This window comes from Ascaphus truei, chromosome 4 (genome assembly GCF_040206685.1).
Source record: "Ascaphus truei isolate aAscTru1 chromosome 4, aAscTru1.hap1, whole genome shotgun sequence".
NCBI classification, from domain to species: Eukaryota; Metazoa; Chordata; class Amphibia; order Anura; family Ascaphidae; genus Ascaphus; species Ascaphus truei.
In genome coordinates, this window is record NC_134486.1 from 171,931,882 (window position 1) to 171,949,911 (window position 18,030).

Below are 18,030 nucleotides of genomic sequence, written 5' to 3' on the forward strand. Positions count from 1 at the left end.
AAACGCCGCAGAGGCTGCGTGGGGGGGGGGCGGGGGGAGAGGAAGGACCGGGATGGCTGCCTCCGGGAGTGTGCGGGACACGCTCAGTGCCCCGAGCCCATTTCCCACCCTGGCCAAGCAACCACGGGAATCAGGGGCGGAGGGGGAAGTCCCGGGAGGTAGCGACCGGGAAGGAACCGCACTGTTTGCTCTGACCATGCTCCGGTCGGATCTCCCCCTCTTCCAACCAACCCCACCAAAATCCTTTGCCATTGCTGATGAATAAATAATAAATATTAATCTCCCCCTCTCCCCACCCCCCTTTAACGGCACTGACATGGCCGACCAAAACCAGAAACCCCAGTCAGCATCCTCTCCCTGCGCATGCATGTCCCTCCCCAGCTCCCCCGAACGCACCGCCCGCGAGCGGGCAAGTTCGGTAAGCGTAGGAGGGGGAGCATTGGGAAGGGCCGCACATCACATGTAGCAGCACAATTGTCATGTTACCTTATAACCTGTACAGCATGGAGAGGAAATAGTTGGCGGGCAGCAAACAGGCTGCGCTCCCTGCCAGCCGGGCCTTAAATAGGCCTTACGTCAGGGGAAAGGTTTGGGGGCGTGCCTGAGAGGAGGAGGCCAGCCCCCCGGTCAGGAGATCTCCCTCCCCCCACCACTGATGGCTGGGGGGGGGACGCTTTATATTATAATGATTATCAGTGCTATCTGGCTTCATTTATGGAAAACGAATACATGCACAACCTGTAATAATTTTATTTTAAGACCGTTTTGTATCATTACAGTTGATAAAATAGGTATGGTATATGTACATTTGATCTATAAGGGGCATGTGTGAGTGTCTGAACTTTACGAATAATTTGATCTATAAGGGGCATGTGTGAGTGTCTGAACTTTACGAATAATGTTGATTTTTTAAAAATTGTTAATATTTAATAAAAGTTTAGTATTACATCTTATTTTTTTTAATGATGAAATTGCAAGTTCGTTTAAACAATTGTATTGCAATTTATACATACTTAACACCTTTTGATTGTAAAAACAATTGCACATACATATTGTGAAAAATAAATTATTTATTCACACATTAAAAATAAAAATGCAAACTGAACTTTTCTGTAAAAAAAACATAATACCGATTTTAACATTTTGGGCTTAAAAAATACACAAACAGAAGAAAAAATCTACTCTTCTACTTCCCTTAAGACACAGCCTTGCAATTCCTGTCTCAGTCTCAAATTTCTGGCAGGAGTTATGTTCCTTAAAATAGTTAACAGGCTTCAGAAAATCCATGTCCGAATATGAAGTGCCATGGAACACATTGGATATAATTTTCTGTTTTTCAGACTCCAGAGCAATCATTTCCTTATTGAATTCGCTGCCACCTTTTTTTTCTTTTTGGCCGATGGGTCGCTGCAAGCCATCATTTCAATTACAGCGTCCTCCACATCTATCGAAGCAGACGTTGTGGCGTGTGAACAAGTCCTTTAGAGAAATAAAGATCTCCGCTAGGACCATTCCATTTAAAACTGTATATAATGAAATGTCTTCCCTAATAGGGATGGGGGACTAGTACCTAGTGTTCCCTTGCACAAAAACTGCACATAGATTGTCCCATACAGTAAAGAATGAGGATATGGAAAACCACAGGCATAACTCACTGTTAGCTTCCAAAGTTCCACTGGTGTGGTCCCAAAGCAGTGATTCAGCGGTGTGCAATCCACCAAGACAGGGAAACAAGATACAGCTGATGAAGGCAGTACACAGCCCAAGAAGCAGGAGGAGGATCACGGCTGCATAAAAACGATTTATTTCATAAGGGGGATCACACATATCCCCCAACAGCAACAGTAGGTAACACACCTACGCGTTTCGGGCCGTGTGCCCTTTATGAAGGCCCGAAACGCATAGGTGTGTTACCTACTGTTGGGGGATATGTTTGATCCCCTTATGAAATAAATTGTTTTTATGCAGCCGTAAGCCTCCTCCGGCATCTTGGGCAGTGCACTGCCTTCATCACCTGTATCTTGTTAATATGTTTGTAGGAGAATTGTTGCAACTTGGTCTGTGACCTTTCCCTGTATCCTTCATATGTTGCAAATATTATGCTCCAGTTCTACCCACCAATCAGTGCCTGGGCATGTTGGCAACACCTGGCATGGAGTGTTGCAATATTATGTTTTAAGTGTATAAAAAGGAGGGGTGGGGAGACCCCTAGCAGACAGCCTGCATAGTTACAGAGGTGTGGCTGTGACAAGAAAAAACTGCAGTGTCCAGTCCAGTTTTGGTCTCAGGCCTGAAAACCAGTCCTGTAAGCCCTGGGCAAGAAGAGAGAACAGAGGAAAGGTCCCTGCAACTAGGTATGCAAGGTATCCCCTAGTTGGGTATGTGTGATGTTTGTGTGTTTTGTATAGTTGTAGATATACTTTTCCAATAAATAAATGTTATAAACTCTCGTGTTCTGTCTGGCGATATTGATGCCTTGTATTAGTCCTGGTCTCCCGTGACAGACGTGTCCAAGGATGTCAGTGAATACAGAAACGCATCCTGGACCACTTCAGAAGCATCTTCTATGCCCTGCCCTGGGAAAGAGTTATCGGAGTATGCACAGATGGTGCTTAGGCCGTATAACGTTGGGATTCTAATGATGTTGATGGCCGTTCTAGATTTGAGTCGGTCACTGCTGGAGTCATCTGTCTCTTAAGGAAGAGCATGCTTGAATATAAAGGCCAGGTACATGGATGATCCATGCTGCTGGGACCTGCATCCACTGATCGCAATTAACTGATTTTTTTCAGCTCACGCCGGAAAGAATTGCACAGATTCTAAGACTTGGACTTTAAAACGTCACTTAAAAAAATAAATGTTTAAACTGTATTCTTTGTTATAAACGCAATATTATAGTTACATTACATTTTAAATTCGGTATTAGACAATATATAATCATTTAATAATATGTAGACTTACTTGGGATGGACAAAATCTCTGCAATCTCCACATTTTATCATGGATATAACAATCATGATAAGCCCAATTGCGCTGGTTCCACAACACATCGCGCAGAGGCAGTGGATATTGACACTCGAGTGGAAAGAGCGCCACCTGGCTATTCACACTCGAGTGGAAATAGTGCCACCTGGCTATTCACACTCGAGTGGAAATAACGCCACATGCCTATTCACATTCGAGTGGAAAGTATAGAAGAAAAAGAGGACAGCTGATGATCAATACTTAAATTAACAAGTACAATATAAATGACACATAAATATAGATGGTCGCCTGATGGACATTTTTCTGAACACTCGAAATACAGCTGAGCTACATTTTGAGACTGAATAGCTAGTGACCTGGAAACATTTTTTTTGTTTTTTAACTTTTATTATTTTTGGAATTTATACTTTTCGTGTTTCCGTAATTTTTATTTATCTGAAAAGATTAGGAACACATCTAAAATCATTTAACAAATAACATTCAATGACAACAACAAAACAAGTCATCATAACAGCGAGCAAAACGAAAACTTTATTTTTGTTGTTTTTATGTTTTTTTGTATTCAAATCTTTTTCTCCAACTTAACAAAAACGATAGAAAGAATGTAGAAGTAAGCGAAAGTCATAATTCAGCAGAAATAGATACTAAAAATGCGTACTTATTGATAAATGAAGCGCAAAAAAAAATTAGCATGTGGCGAAGCAAGTGCAGGATGTGAATTCAACACCAATGAGCCCCTAATCAAGTTTCGGGATGTTTCTGCACATTGATGTTGAATTAAAAAAAAAAAAAAATAGCATGCACACAAAACCAAATTTTTTTTCTTCGTTTTTTCTCTTAAACTCAACACATATTAATGAACTAAGCACAAAAAAAATAGCAAGAGGCGAAGCAAAAGTAGGCGCAAAAGAGAATTCCGCATCAATGAGCCCCTACGCAGGTTTTGAGATGTTTCTGCACATTGAGTTTTTCTTTTTACGTTTTTTTAAATCAGCATCAAAGTCAACATGCCCCAACTCAAGTTTTAGGAAGTTGCTGTATGCTGATAAAAATTCCTACTAAAAAATCTGAACAAAAAAAGGTGTGTGCAAACCATGTGCCTGCTTAGTTCGGTACTGCCAAAATCAATGCAAAATTTCCGACTTTAGATAAACTGCTATGGAGGCCCGCTCTTCCCATGGAGTTTTGGACAGCGTTTTGGACTTATCATAATATAACCGCGAACCTTTGAAAACAACCGAACTGAGAAAATGATTTGTACTGTGATGCACAGTTCCTACGAATTGAAACGTAGCGCCCAAAAATTCTAACTGTTCAGGAAAAACATCTTTCAATGAGCACAAATCACCAGTTGTAAAAGCAGAAAAGGTGACATTTATAAAATTATTTCACGGTGGGAGTTCCCACTTTTCCCGTGGCAGCTTCTAGTTAAATCAATGGTAGTTTCACCACGTTGTAGATTCAGGAAAAAAGAACTGGCATTCTGCTGAGTAAGGTTCAGCCCACTGCTGCACTGCATTTTCTAAAGTGCCTTGGAACGGGTTGGTGACTTGACGATTGAATGTTATACCCTTTTCAATGTTTTCATATTCCAAAAAGTTGTACACAGAATTTGTGCAAATGCTGTAAACTTTTGTCTGAACTAAATCATGAAAAAATGAAGTAAAATTGTTATCCAAATCGCCCCACACGTCAATCACATTTCTTACAGGGGTTTTTCTTATGTGATTCAACCAGCGCAGTTTGGTTTCACTGAATCGACCTATTCTTGCCAGAGATAAAACTTCCCCCATTATTTGCATGCGATAAAAAGTACATTTCTAAGGCCCACGATGATTAAATATTAAGCACATGAAAGGGTAAAGCAAGTGTCAATACTGCAAGTGTTTTGCATCACTATAGTTTTGCCAGCAGCTGTAAATATCCCCGCTTGAGCAAATAGCGGCAAATCTAGTGTAGGGGAGCAGGGCACAGGATGGTTCAATTTTTTAGCGGGAGGCTCATCACTGCAAAATTTGTATACCCATGGGTAGCTCAAATCATGCCAAATAGGATGGGATGTAGGAGGCACATCTGTGCATTCTGGGTCATACCAATCATCACACATGTGGCAGTTAATCATTTTTAACAAGCCCGTATCAAGTTGTTTGCAAATGTAGAAAAGTGCTACTCTAACTGAACTAAGTTGTGATATCCTCTCAATTTTTCGGCGATGGAAAGATTAAAAAATTAGAGTGCCTAAAGCAGTGAAAGGCATATTCAGATAATTTTTTGCCTAGGTTATACACTTTTTAACTTGAATCAGCCCCTCTACATAAATCCAACTGCACATGCTACAGCCATTAGTGCCTGTTCCCGAGAACAGTTTGATCCAGTTGTGGGCCAGGCAATAAATTCAATGCACGAACCAGGCGATTCAAGGAAGCAGCCCTGGTGTACAAACTTATGAACCTATTCCCAGGATTGTCACTATTAGCCACATCCAGCTATTTGCCACAGTACAAACTAATTGTGTTGGCTCCACTGGTCTTCACAGTAACATACGTGTTTTCAAAAGGTATAATCTGCACAACAGGCTCACAGCTACTTGAAAAAAGCATTAGTTGAAAAGCTTGTATGATCGTTGAGAAGCAGTTAACCCCCTTTTATGTTGCTTACGAAAGAAAATTTGGCTTAAATCGGGTTTTTGTTGCGAAGGTGAAACTGGTGATGGAAAGCCTTCTTCATTCCAGCTCAAGAAAATCTGCAGCATAAAAGCCAACTTCCAATGAAAAGCTTTGTTACTGAGTTTGCTTGCTATGTCACAAATACGCTTGCACACTGAAGAAATCCTGGAATACTTTTCCGAAACAGTCAAGGGGGTTTTTGGTTTGTCCTTTTTAGCAGCAGTCACAATGCTGTTTTCCTTCACGGGTTTAGAAAATTAGACAAAATGGTAGTGGAATAATTTTGCCATTTGAAACGATTCGAAACAACAGCCACATCAATAAGCGACAAGTTTAGGTGGTCCCTAGCAGCAAACATGCTTACAAGGAAGATTCAATTGACTGAAAAATTCACACCAACAAACTGAGAAATAATCGCCGTTAAATAATGATCAACTGAACCAAACGTAACCCTAGCCCCATTAGCATCCACACACAACGAAAATCGTGACTCTTTTTCTCTAAAAACACGATACTGTTGCAAAATGTGCACAGAGGCAAAGTCGGGAAAAACGTCAACAACCGCATCGGTACTCGCTTCGAGGATAATTGTTTGCACTTGCTTAAATAATCACGATGGTCCACATTGAACTTATGCAAGCTACAAAAAGTAAACGATCCTTTCAGACATTCAAACATGCACAAGTATTTGCGTACCACATCTTTTATGTGCTTGTTCTGAGCTTCAATTCGGTTGGTATCATTCACCTTAAACGTTTTTAGGTTTTTGTGAAGTGTATGCCCACTTTTTCCGACAACTGTACCAATTTTTTGTGAAAAGGATTTTGAAGTCTGCGGGTACCAAGGCATCAGAAAAAAAGTTGCACCAAGCTTCATCAAACAAACTGGAATCATGGATAAACAAGAGAGTTTTCCGGCATTTCAGAATGCACGTTTTCAAGGACTCAATGCTAACGTTTGCCATGCTGAGCGCAGACACCTCCATATTATTAAGATGCAATCCTTTAAGCAGCAAATTAAAATTTCTCTCCACGTGCACTTGTCACAAAAGGACGTCGGCATTTAAAAAAGTTTTGGGGGTACAATCTACCGACACAAAATCTTTATCCAGAAGAACAACGGTAGTTTTGCCAACAACTGACTCACTAGACGTTAGAAATTGTTCAAAACACAACCTGACATTCTCTCGCGTTTCCATACTAAGAAAACACCATGCAACAACCCTACTAATGCCATTCCTGTCCAGCACAGTAAATAGGTATAAAACATCTCGAGTCATTCAGCCAATACGTGCCATCAAGGTCCACAAGTTCAGGAAACTGACTATATCAATTTCGCATTACACCAGATTGATAGAAAATCACATCAACAAAGTTAGTAGCATCGTCGGTTATGATTTTCAGATAAGCATCTGGGTCCTTTAGATGAGCGTTGTCAAGAAAATCAACCACTTTTTCTACCTCAGACAGTGCCAAATTTTTGCGATTCTTAACAATGCAATTGTAAATGTCGCTCAAAGTCGCCTGTTTGCTGAATATAGTCTGCACCTGTTCAGCAACTAACTTCTGATTAGCACGCAAGGCTGAGGCATTACTCACAAGTGGCAGCTTCGTCGGTCAGCCGCCTTTGCTCCGGATAAAACAAATATACGGACGGAGAAACTTCATGATTGTGCCCCAAGCAAGCTTTTTTGATAGCTTATCGACTACCTTGTCGTAAACAACCACAATTTCACTCTGACATCCTAGCCCAAAATAACTTTGGTTGGGTCGCAATCCCTTTTCTTTCGGCAGCGATTTAATACCATTTTTGCATCGGTAATTAATTTTTGTATAAACGAGACGATCGTTGCTTTTTGTAAATTTCCAGCTTGAATGAATAGAAAACAGCTGATGGAGGCGCTTACACAATGTTTCCAAAGCCTCTTTTAGCCTATCGTAAGATTTGAAACAACGGCCGACAGAAAACTCCAGACAAGACTCCATCAAGTTAACATTTGACATTGCGCAAAGTTAACGCGCAAAGCGCGTGTCCTTCCTTACTGTGTATGCCAGCTAACGCGCAACTACCTACAATAACTACAAATATGTGCGATGAAAAAACCGTGGACAGACAAACAAAAATTCTGAAAAAGCGTGCAAACAAACGAAAAATGCAAAAATGCGCGCAGCAAGCATCATCAGCAAGAAAACCGACGCGCAACAGTTACAGTAAATCATTCTTGACGGAACCCGGTCAGTGACGTCACATCCTGTGGCCGACACCTCCAACAAAGGACGCATGAGCAGAGAGCTCACACTGGCAGCTGCATGCGCACCAGCTGCTGAAGTGAGCAGCGTCCACTTGAGAAGCTTCAGATCACCGGTATCCACAAGGGCGGACTTTGTTCAACGAACTGTGTATGGGGGTCAAATGTGAGTTGCCATTTTAATGTTTGAATGTAACCACTAAATTGTTTTACTCCCTACACTTAGTCTGCCTCTTCTTGTGTATACATTTGCATGGTACCTGGGAGCTGACACACGATTAGGACTGATGACATCATCGTCAAGTCTTCTACCAGCACTCAGAGATTACCCTGGAAGGGTTCACTGCCTACTAACCATTGTCAAAGTGTGAGTGTGCACTCAATAGGTGTTTCATTCATTTATTCCATCATTTTATCACACAGTATTGCACTATCTATTTGTGTTTCATTTTTTGCATATTCCATGGTCCCTGAGCTCCCTGCATTTTCTCTACATGAAAAAAATGTGGACAGACAAACGAAAATTTTAAAAAAATGTGCAAACAAACGAAAAATGCAGAAAAGTGCGCAGCAAGCATCATCAGCAAGATAACCGACGCGCAACAGTTACAGTAAATTATTCTAGAACACACCAACTATGTCGGAAGTATCAATGTGCAGATCAAATAACTATGGATCAGCGCTTCCACACACATGCGCGTCCAACTCAAAACTGACAATCTGTTGCGTTTTGTAAACTCCAATATGCAACAAAATCGGGTATTTTCAACGGCCCTTTTTGACCAGTCTGGGGGGTGGGGGGGGGGGGGTCAACAGAATGAATCATGTACATACAATACATTATAGGTACCTATATGTACATATATGTAGTTCGTTTATCAAGGATCCTTTTTCTGCAGTATCCAGATTGGTTAGTAAAGTCTAAAAAGCCAGTTTAACTTAGCAACTGCATAAAAATGGAGTAACGTGGAGGAAATGAGTGTGAATATTCATGTGGCGCTATTTCCACTCGAGTGTGAATATCCACTGCCTCGCGCAGATATATCTCAGAAATGAATTGCTTGATAGCAGAATTAGGGGCCTATGCAGAGTCGTCCGAATACATGCCATTCGGCATGTATTCGGCAGAATTTGCTTCCCGTATGCACAGAGGCTTCCTTGAGTGGCGAAATTTGAAATTTTCGCCAGGAGATTTGCTAGGCGGCAGCATCCCGCCAATGTGTTGGCGTGAAGCGTGTTTTTTTTAAATTTCGCCATGTTTCTAGGTTCGGCATATGCAGGAAAGGGCAAAGTGTGGTATTCGGCATGTATGCTTGAATTCTCAGCGCTGAAGTCGCCAATTGTGCACGCCAGGAAAAAATGGCAGTAGCCGTCCAGTTCACTGGAAAGTGCTGTCAGTTAGTAAGGGGAAGCGGAGGAGCGGTCACGTGACCGCTCCCATCCAATGGGTCTGCAGCCGGTTCCCTACAGAGCCGTCATTGCCAGACAGAAGGTGGGGTGTGTGTGTGTGATGCTCCGATCGCTGTCTCCTTTCTGCCCTGGTCCCTGCCCCCTTCTGCTCTGGTCCCTGCCTCCCTTCTGCTCCGGTCCCTGTCTCCTGTGTGTGTGTGTGTGTGCATTGTGTGCCTTGTGTGTGTGTGTGTGTGTGTTTGCATTGTGTGTGTGTATGCATGCATGCATGTGTATGTATGTGTGCATGTGTGTGTATGCATGTGTGTGTATGTGTGCATGTGTGTGTATGCATTTATGCATGTGTGTGTGTGTGTGTGTGTGTGTGTGCATGTGTGTGTGCATGTGTGTGTATGTGTGCATGTGTGTGTATGCATGTATGCATGTGTGTGTATGTGTGCATGTGTGTGTATGCATGTATGCATATGTGTGTGCATCTGTGTGTGTGTGCATCTGTGTGTGTGTGTGTGTGTGTGTGTGTGTGTGTGCATATGTGTGTGTATATATAATGTATGAAAAAACGGCAGTAGCCGTCCCCATCCCTGACAACTGCTGTTACTATGTGTAGCAGAACATACAGCAGCGGACGGCAGGCACATAAGGCAGCTTTTTATTCACCCTGTTCCCTCCAATCATGAGCTCAATGCAACTATGAAGAAGTGCCATCAACGTGGAAATCAATGTTATTCACAGCATTGGTATGCTGCATTCATGCGCACCCCCCCCCCCCCCTGACCCTTCACACACCCTCCCACTAAGGGCATCATCAGATCCGTAGGCAAAGGTATGTAATTGCCAGCGCTACTCACCCCCTTCGCCCCCCCTTAACTCCGTGGTTGTAAGGGCATCACGCTGTCACAAACCTGTCCAGATCCATGCCAACTGCTGTCACTATATGTGGCTCCCAAATCTCTGATGCACACAGGGCATTGACAAAGCAATAGGGTGAATATGCCTCTATACACATAACATTGCCATGTCAGCAAAAACTCTGAGCATTACAGTATAAGCAGTATACAGTATATAACAATATATAAGCATGTGTGTGGCTATGTGTATCTGTGTGAGTATGCATGTACACATCAGTATATATCAGTATGCCTATAACTCAACTGTGCCTTTGTGTATCAGTGTCTGTAAATGTGTGTGTATACAGTATTGTGTGTCTGTCTGAGTATCAGTGTATATTCCTGTGTGTCTGTCTATCACTGTGTATTATTGTGTATCTGTCTGGGTATCAGTATGTATTGCTGTGTGTCTGTCTATCAGTATGTACACGATGTGTCTGTCTGAGTATCAGTGTGTATTACTGTGTGTCTTTATGAGTATCCGTGTGTATTATTGTGTATGTGTCTTAGTATCCGTGTGTATTACTGTGTGTCTGTCTGAGTATCACTGTCTATTACTGTGTGGGCAAATGGGCAAAAGTTTGTGCTTACTAAATTTTTGCCCTTTCCGTCTCCCCAAACTTTTCTATTTCTTTGAAAAACCACAAAAGTTAGTTTGAACCATTTTTTTTAAAGCCGCGCCCAATGATTCTGGATGTAACATAGAAAGGAAAATATTTCATATCAAACACATGAAACTTTGTTATTGGTATGCTGCATTCATGCGCACCCCCCCCCCCTTTCCTCTTTACCAAAAGCCTTGCTAATTTCTGCGTCTATCACGTTACATTTAAGTTCTGAATCTTTCATGCTAGCAATACTTTTGCCCCGTCAAACACATGAGCTGGTGACGTAACGTAAAGGAACTGTAAGCACAGTGATGTAAACGGCATAGTACAGAAGTGAAGAACAGTGGCTGCTCCTCGGGTTCCGTTAAGTCACGTCATCATTTGACATGGTTATCGGAGAACACACATCGTTCTTACGAGTTACTATGTTGTCTTACAATCTTTTTTTTTCCTATACAATTATTACATCCCTTACAATTTTTGTTTCCCATACATCTGCCTTTAAGTCGAATTAAAACTTTTCCATTATTATCAGCTCCCTCGCCTGCTCAAGGTTATTTAACAAATGAAACACTGTAAGTTTTGTTTCTTCCCTAACACAGATGTTTAATGGCACCTTCACAATCAAAAAGGAAGAGAAATATAACTTCAGCAATACCTTGTTTTAGACTTTGCGTTCTGCTATTACAATATTCTGAACTGTGTGTAAACGTGTTCATGTGACTGAACATTACAATATTTTATTCTGTTGCCGTGTTGACATGTACATTATTTGCTATCCCACGTAAAGTATATGTTGCCTATTGTAACAACCTAGTTTGTGTTGCATGTGGCAGGCACCAGAAAGTGTAAAAACCAAATCAAGTATACACCGACAGGCTGCAAAACTTTTATTAACATTAACATGGCTTGTTACACATTTAAAACCAGACAGAAACATAAGTATGACTCCAAACAAACTATGTCAGTTGCATGGCACTTACACCGGTTAATACATACGCAACATGGCATCACACAAATGTCAGGTTTTGGGGCGTGAAAACACAGGAAGAACATGTTTCACTTTTTATTTTGGGAACGCATGACGCGAGCACCAAGTGTACTGCGTACATTTTTAACTTTTTGCCGCCGTTTAGTGCCGGGTTCGGCTGCAACCCTCGGAAGGCGTGTTAGTATTTTCACATTCTGTGTGACTACTCACAAGACTGCTTGTTTGCTGCACATCATATTGAGACGAAAGGACACATGAAGATGTGCCTGTTGGAGTCATTGCTGGTGTGTGTGCCGTTTCGGTTGCAAAAAGTTGTACCAAGGGCACGCCACTATTATCAGAAACGTACACATTTTCACTGTGTTGTTCATTAGCAATGTTTTGATCATTACGGCATGTGTCAATGTGATGTGCTGCAATAGCACCTTGCGCTTCAGAATTGGTAGGGCAGCTCACTTCCAAACCATCAGCACCCTCCAAAGTAGCTACAAACGTCGATGGCAGAAATGATGCCACAACTGTTGACCTTTGGAGGTCATTTTGTTTCATGAAACACGTTACAATGGCCTCCATATAGGAATTATGTGTACGTAGTTCTGTAACTGTACTTCTTAAAATGTCTTTGACCTCTCTAATTTCTGTCACCATTAATTGATGCACAGACATTAATTCACTATGTTTCGCTGCATTACTTTGCAACAAACGTTGCTCCACTTCCTGAATGGCCACCAGTTCTTCATGGTTGGCGGTGTGATAGTCAGTCATGTTGTCAGTAGGATGACTTGCTACATCTATGAGGGGCGAACATGGATCCTGTGAGACATGCCGGAAACTCCTGGTTCCTTCGCTGTGTCTATCTGTGGAATAAATTATTGGTGTTACCATCAATACACAGAGAGTGTATATAAACAATAAAAATAGTATGCCACTATCACAACACATGAACGGGCGAAAGTAAACTAGTAGCCGCAGAAAGTGCCAACCATGCATATGTAAGCAACAATGCATACATCAGTAACACTGCAAAAACATGTTTTTTTGCAGCCAAACCGATGTGCACTTATGCTATGCACAACATTACATTCAGACCCGAAAAGGTTACTGTGTGCTGAAGTTGAAACTGACAGAGGAGTGCAGCAGAAACCATTGGGAAAAATCAAGTTAGGCATTAACATTATGTATATACCTTACGTTTTAACTGTAACTGTTTTAACAGCTTAGTTATTATAGCGTTGGTATGTAACGTTTCATGGTTTGCCACAAACCACGCACTGCAAAGTTATATGCAAATGCAATGCTGGATCGTTTGTTTCCTTATGTACTTACATAAAAACAAGTGCAAGAGACAATGTTAGCAAGGCCAAATACATGGAAACAACTGATCAGTACTGTCTGAAGGATAACATATCAGAACACAATTCACCTTCAAAAGCAGCAACTGAATTATCCGGCGACGCGACTTGTGATTGCATGCTGTGTGGTGCTGTGCCATGTTCCAAATTCTCAGACACAGCTGATGGAGAAACACCGACCTCTGCAATGTATACATACATAACATTACGGTTATTAAGCTGAACTGTCATTACTGTTATTACTACGGTTATTAAACTGAACTGTCATTACTGTTACCTTGCATACAGAGTGATGTGTGAGGTCTGTAAACTTGCCACATTTCATGTAATTGTCAGTGTCAAACGTGTAAGGATACGTCACATTTATAATTTCTGTCAAGCACTAATCTTTTCCTATAGTTTGATTTCTGTCATCATACACGCATCAACATTGTTTTGGGAAAAATTGTGCCCATGTTGCAGTGACTTTTCATCTGTTTCACACAGCAAAGTAAGCAAACACACTTTCCATAGCATTGACTCATTATTGCCTGTTGCTGTTTATTGTATCGTTTGCAGTACTATAATGGCACATCTGCAGGTCACTATCATGTACTTCTGATGATATAACATGGTGGTACATTAGTCACCTTGATTAAAATCTTCATCGAAAACACCGATATCAAAATCTCCTTCCAAACCCTCAACTTGTATCACTGGCAACTTAGAACTAAGCTGCTCCTCTAGAGGTGTGAGTTTCAAATGTACCGCTGGCGGCCCTCCCCCTGTTCCTGCGGCATGCTTGTTAATGCTCTGCAATTTGACTTTCAATTTTCTTTTGATGTCGTCAAAACGTTTCCTGCAATTGTCATGCGAACGCACTTGAACACCACATCCTGATACAGAATCCCGGATGTTCCTCCACAATTCCCTCTTCACCGCTGCTGGTGTTTTAACTGCAAATAGACATCAGGAGACCAGTTTCAAGTAATATTGATAACAATGTAATTTTATTTGCTACTGGAATCGTTGATGTCAAAGGCAACATATATATTTCTAAACTGGCGTATGGTAATGTGTCACACGGTGGGATGTATTACACGCTTTCAACTTACCAACTAGATGCCCAAACAGGCGATCATAGTTCTCTACAATTAACGTGACTAGGACTCTATTTTCTTCGTCGCTGAATTTAATGTTTCTTTTCCTACCCTCATACTGTCTTTGTGTATTTGTATGTGCAACATTGTGGTCTGTAGTGTCTCCATCTTCGACATCCATGGACGTAATGCTAATGTCCTCGTCACCATGATCTGATCCCTCACTTGCATACTCAGCATACACAGTAGCAGGAGGTGTTGGCCTTGGGGATGCATGCTCAATTGGTGGCACAGTCACACTAGCAGCAGCTGTTTGACCTGCACTACCACACACAGCAATAATAGGACTGCGACGATTAGGCGTTGCAGCCCTCACACCACCACGAAAACCGCCACATACACCATCACGTCCACTACCAGCCACAACAACACGCACACGACCACGCATACTACCACGCACACTAGCACGGTCAGAAACACGAACATAACGACGAACACCACCACGCCCATTACCACGTTCTGAACCACGAACATTACCACGTACACTCCCGTGCACTGTACCAGCCACAGCGCCACGCACAGTACCACGTTCTGCAGCACGCACATTGCCAGTGACACTACCACGCACAGTACCAGAGACAGTACCACGCACACTAGCATTTCCACGGAAACTGTGAATGGCAGCAACATTCACCCCAACAACACCATAATCCTGACTGACACACGGAGAGTCACTAGACACAGCAGTGACACTTGCAGACACACAAGGAGTACAAGTTTCAAAAGCAGACAATGTTGCACTCTCTACAACTGTATCATTTACCCTTACACGTCTGCCCACCCCACTCACTGCAGCAGCACGGCTCCCAAACGCTGTGGAACTTTCAACCACACACACATTTGTGCGTGCTGAAGCAGTGGAAATGACATGTCGCACTGCATGTGCACCACTTCTCCTCACACTACTACCGCGCGAAAGTGACATAGTTATAGTTAGCACAATGTCGTGTGGCCGCAACTACAGTCACTACACTGTCTGTCACTGAATGTCTATGACTGTAGCTAATAAAAATTGTAAAAGTGTAAAGAGAAGGTTTTTTTTTCAGTATCTGCAGCTTCACAGTGCTTCTACCACTTTAACAGAGAGACGCGCGCTGTTTCTCTGGTATGTAACTATGCAGAAGCCGTCACTAAGACGCTGTGCCAGGAATGTTGTGTTTACTTTAGAAATTTCCCGCCCACATGAATTGAAGTCTCGCGAGACTCACGAGCGTGACTTTCACCCGCAGTGACTGAAAATATAGCCAGATGTAAGTAGCTCAGTCTGAAATGGCGCGATTAACACTCGCCAATCATACACTTTGAGACTTGATTGACGATATGTCCTTTCTGAATCAGGCTCAATAAATACGCCACAATGTTGAACTTTTACAACAATGGCAATTTATTTTGCCGTTCCTCTCTGCATAGGCCCCTAAATCTCATACAATCCAGGAGGAGCATATGTGGGGAATAAAAAGAAGAAAACAGTGCAAATTTAAGTGTAGATGTATTGACAAAGGGTTAGATATTGATTGAAGTCTTGGCTCTAATGGTGTTCCTACTTACAAGATGATACAGATAAAAAAGCCTTTTGCAGATTGGGCTGCAGCCCCCGTGGTAGTGATGGTATGTGGATCTCCCTCCAGGCTCGTCCCCTCAATAGGGCGGAACAGTATGCAAAGGAATGGGAAAAGCACTACATAGCGCGATCATGTGGGTATTGTACTTTATTTAAAAAATACACAAACAGAAGAAAAAATCTACTCTTCTACTGCCCTTAAGACACAGCCTTGCAATTCCTGTCTCAGTCTCAAATTTCTGTCAGGAGTTATGTTCCTTAAAAAAGTTAACAGGCTTCAGAAAATCCATGTCCGAATATGAAGTGCCATGGAACACATTGGATATAATTTTCTGTTTTTCAGACTCCAGAGCAATCATTTCCTTATTGAATTCGCTGCCACCTTTTTTTTCTTTTTGGCCGGTGGGTCGCTGCAAGCCATCATTTCAATTACAGCGTCCTCCACATCTATCGAAGCAGACGTTGTGGCGTGTGAACAAGTCCTTTAGAGAAATAAAGATCTCCGCTAGGACCATTCCATTTAAAACTGTATATAATGAAATTTCTTTCCTAATAGGGATGGGGGACTAGTACCTAGTGTTCCCTTGCACAAAAACTGTACATAGATTGTCCCATACAGTAAAGAATGAGGATATGGAAAACCACAGGCATAACTCACTGTTAGCTTCCAAAGTTCCACTGGTGCGGTCCCAAAGCAGTGATTCAGCGGTGTGCAATCCACCAAGACAGGGAAACAAGATACAGCTGATGAAGGCAGTACACTGCCCAAGAAGCAGGAGGAGGATCACGGCTGCATAAAAACGATTTATTTCATAAGGGGGATCAAGCATATCCCCCAACAGCAACAGTTTGTAGGAGAATTGTTGCAACTTGGTCTGTGACCTTTCCCTGTATCCTTCCTTCATATGTTGCAAATGTTATGCTCCAGTTCTACCCACCAATCAGTGCCTGGGCATGTTGGCAACACCTGGCATGGAGTGTTGCAATATTATGTTTTAAGTGTATAAAAAGGAGGGGTGGGGAGACCCCTAGCAGACAGCCTGCATAGTTACAGAGGTGTGGCTGTGACAAGAAAAAACTGCAGTGTCCAGTCCAGTTTTGGTCTCAGGCCTGAAAACCAGTCCTGTAAGCCCTGGGCAAGAAGAGAGAACAGGGGATAGGTCCCTGCAACTAGGTATGCAAGGTATCCCCTAGTTGGGTATGTGTGATGTTTGTGTGTTTTGTATAGTTGTAGATATACTTTTCCAATAAATAAATGTTATAAACTCTCGTGTTCTGTCTGGCGATATTGATGCCTTGTATTAGTCCTGGTCTCCCGTGACAGACGTGTCCAAGGATGTCAGTGAATACAGAAACGCATCCTGGACCACTTCAGAAGCATCTTCTATGCCCTGCCCTGGGAAAGAGTTATCGGAGTATGCACAGATGGTGCTTAGGCCGTATAACGTTGGGATTCTAATGATGTTGATGGCCGTTCTAGATTTGAGTCGGTCACTGCTGGAGTCATCTGTCTCTTAAGGAAGAGCATGCTTGAATATAAAGGCCAGGTACATGGATGATCCATGCTGCTGGGACCTGCATCCACTGATCGCAATTAACTGATTTTTTTCAGCTCACGCCGGAAAGAATTGCACAGATTCTAAGACTTGGACTTTAAAACGTCACTTAAAAAAAAAAATGTTTAAACTGTATTCTTTGTTATAAACGCAATATTATAGTTACATTACATTTTAAATTCGGTATCAGACAATATATAATCATTTAATAATATGTAGACTTACTTGGGATGGACAAAATCTCTGCAATCTCCACATTTTATCATGGATATAACAATCATGATAAGCCCAATTGCGCTGGTTCCACAACACATCGCGCAGAGGCAGTGGATATTGACACTCGAGTGGAAAGAGCGCCACCTGGCTATTCACACTCGAGTGGAAATAGTGCCACCTGGCTATTCACACTCGAGTGGAAATAACGCCACATGCCTATTCACAGTCGAGTGGAAAGTATAGAAGAAAAAGAGGACAGCTGATGACCAATACTTAAATAAACAAGTACAATATAAATGACACATAAATATAGATGGTCGCCTGATGGACATTTTTCTGAACACTCGAAATACAGCTGAGCTACATTTTGAGACTGAATAGCTAGTGACCTGGAAACATTTTTTTTGTTTT

At 42.1% G+C, this 18,030-nt stretch overlaps 1 protein-coding gene across 1 annotated transcript; it reads right to left on the bottom strand.

Annotated features, from left to right (window-relative positions):
* Positions 1 to 11,679: 11,679 nt before the first annotated feature.
* On the bottom strand, positions 11,680 to 16,752 carry LOC142492341 (uncharacterized). Its single transcript, XM_075594990.1, has 4 exons — positions 16,506 to 16,752; positions 13,777 to 14,082; positions 13,219 to 13,329; positions 11,680 to 12,652 (listed from the first exon to the last, which is right to left on the bottom strand). The coding sequence occupies exons 1-4, from the start codon at positions 16,750 to 16,752 to the stop codon at positions 11,937 to 11,939; spliced, it is 1,380 nt and encodes a 459-aa protein (XP_075451105.1). The 3' UTR covers positions 11,680 to 11,936.
* Positions 16,753 to 18,030: the final 1,278 nt, after the last annotated feature.

What these genes read in the sequence shown, in the direction of transcription:
- LOC142492341 (XM_075594990.1), bottom strand. Translation starts at nt 16,752, where the DNA reads ATGAAGGAAGGATACAGGGAAAGGTCACAGACCAAGTTGCAACAATTC. An exon ending in CGATGAAGATTTTAATCAAG is followed by an intron (nt 13,330 to 13,776) that starts GTGACTAATGTA and finishes TATACATTGCAG; the next exon opens with AGGTCGGTGTTTCTCCATCA. An exon ending in TTCAGTTGCTGCTTTTGAAG is followed by an intron (nt 12,653 to 13,218) that starts GTGAATTGTGTT and finishes TTTATTCCACAG; the next exon opens with ATAGACACAGCGAAGGAACC.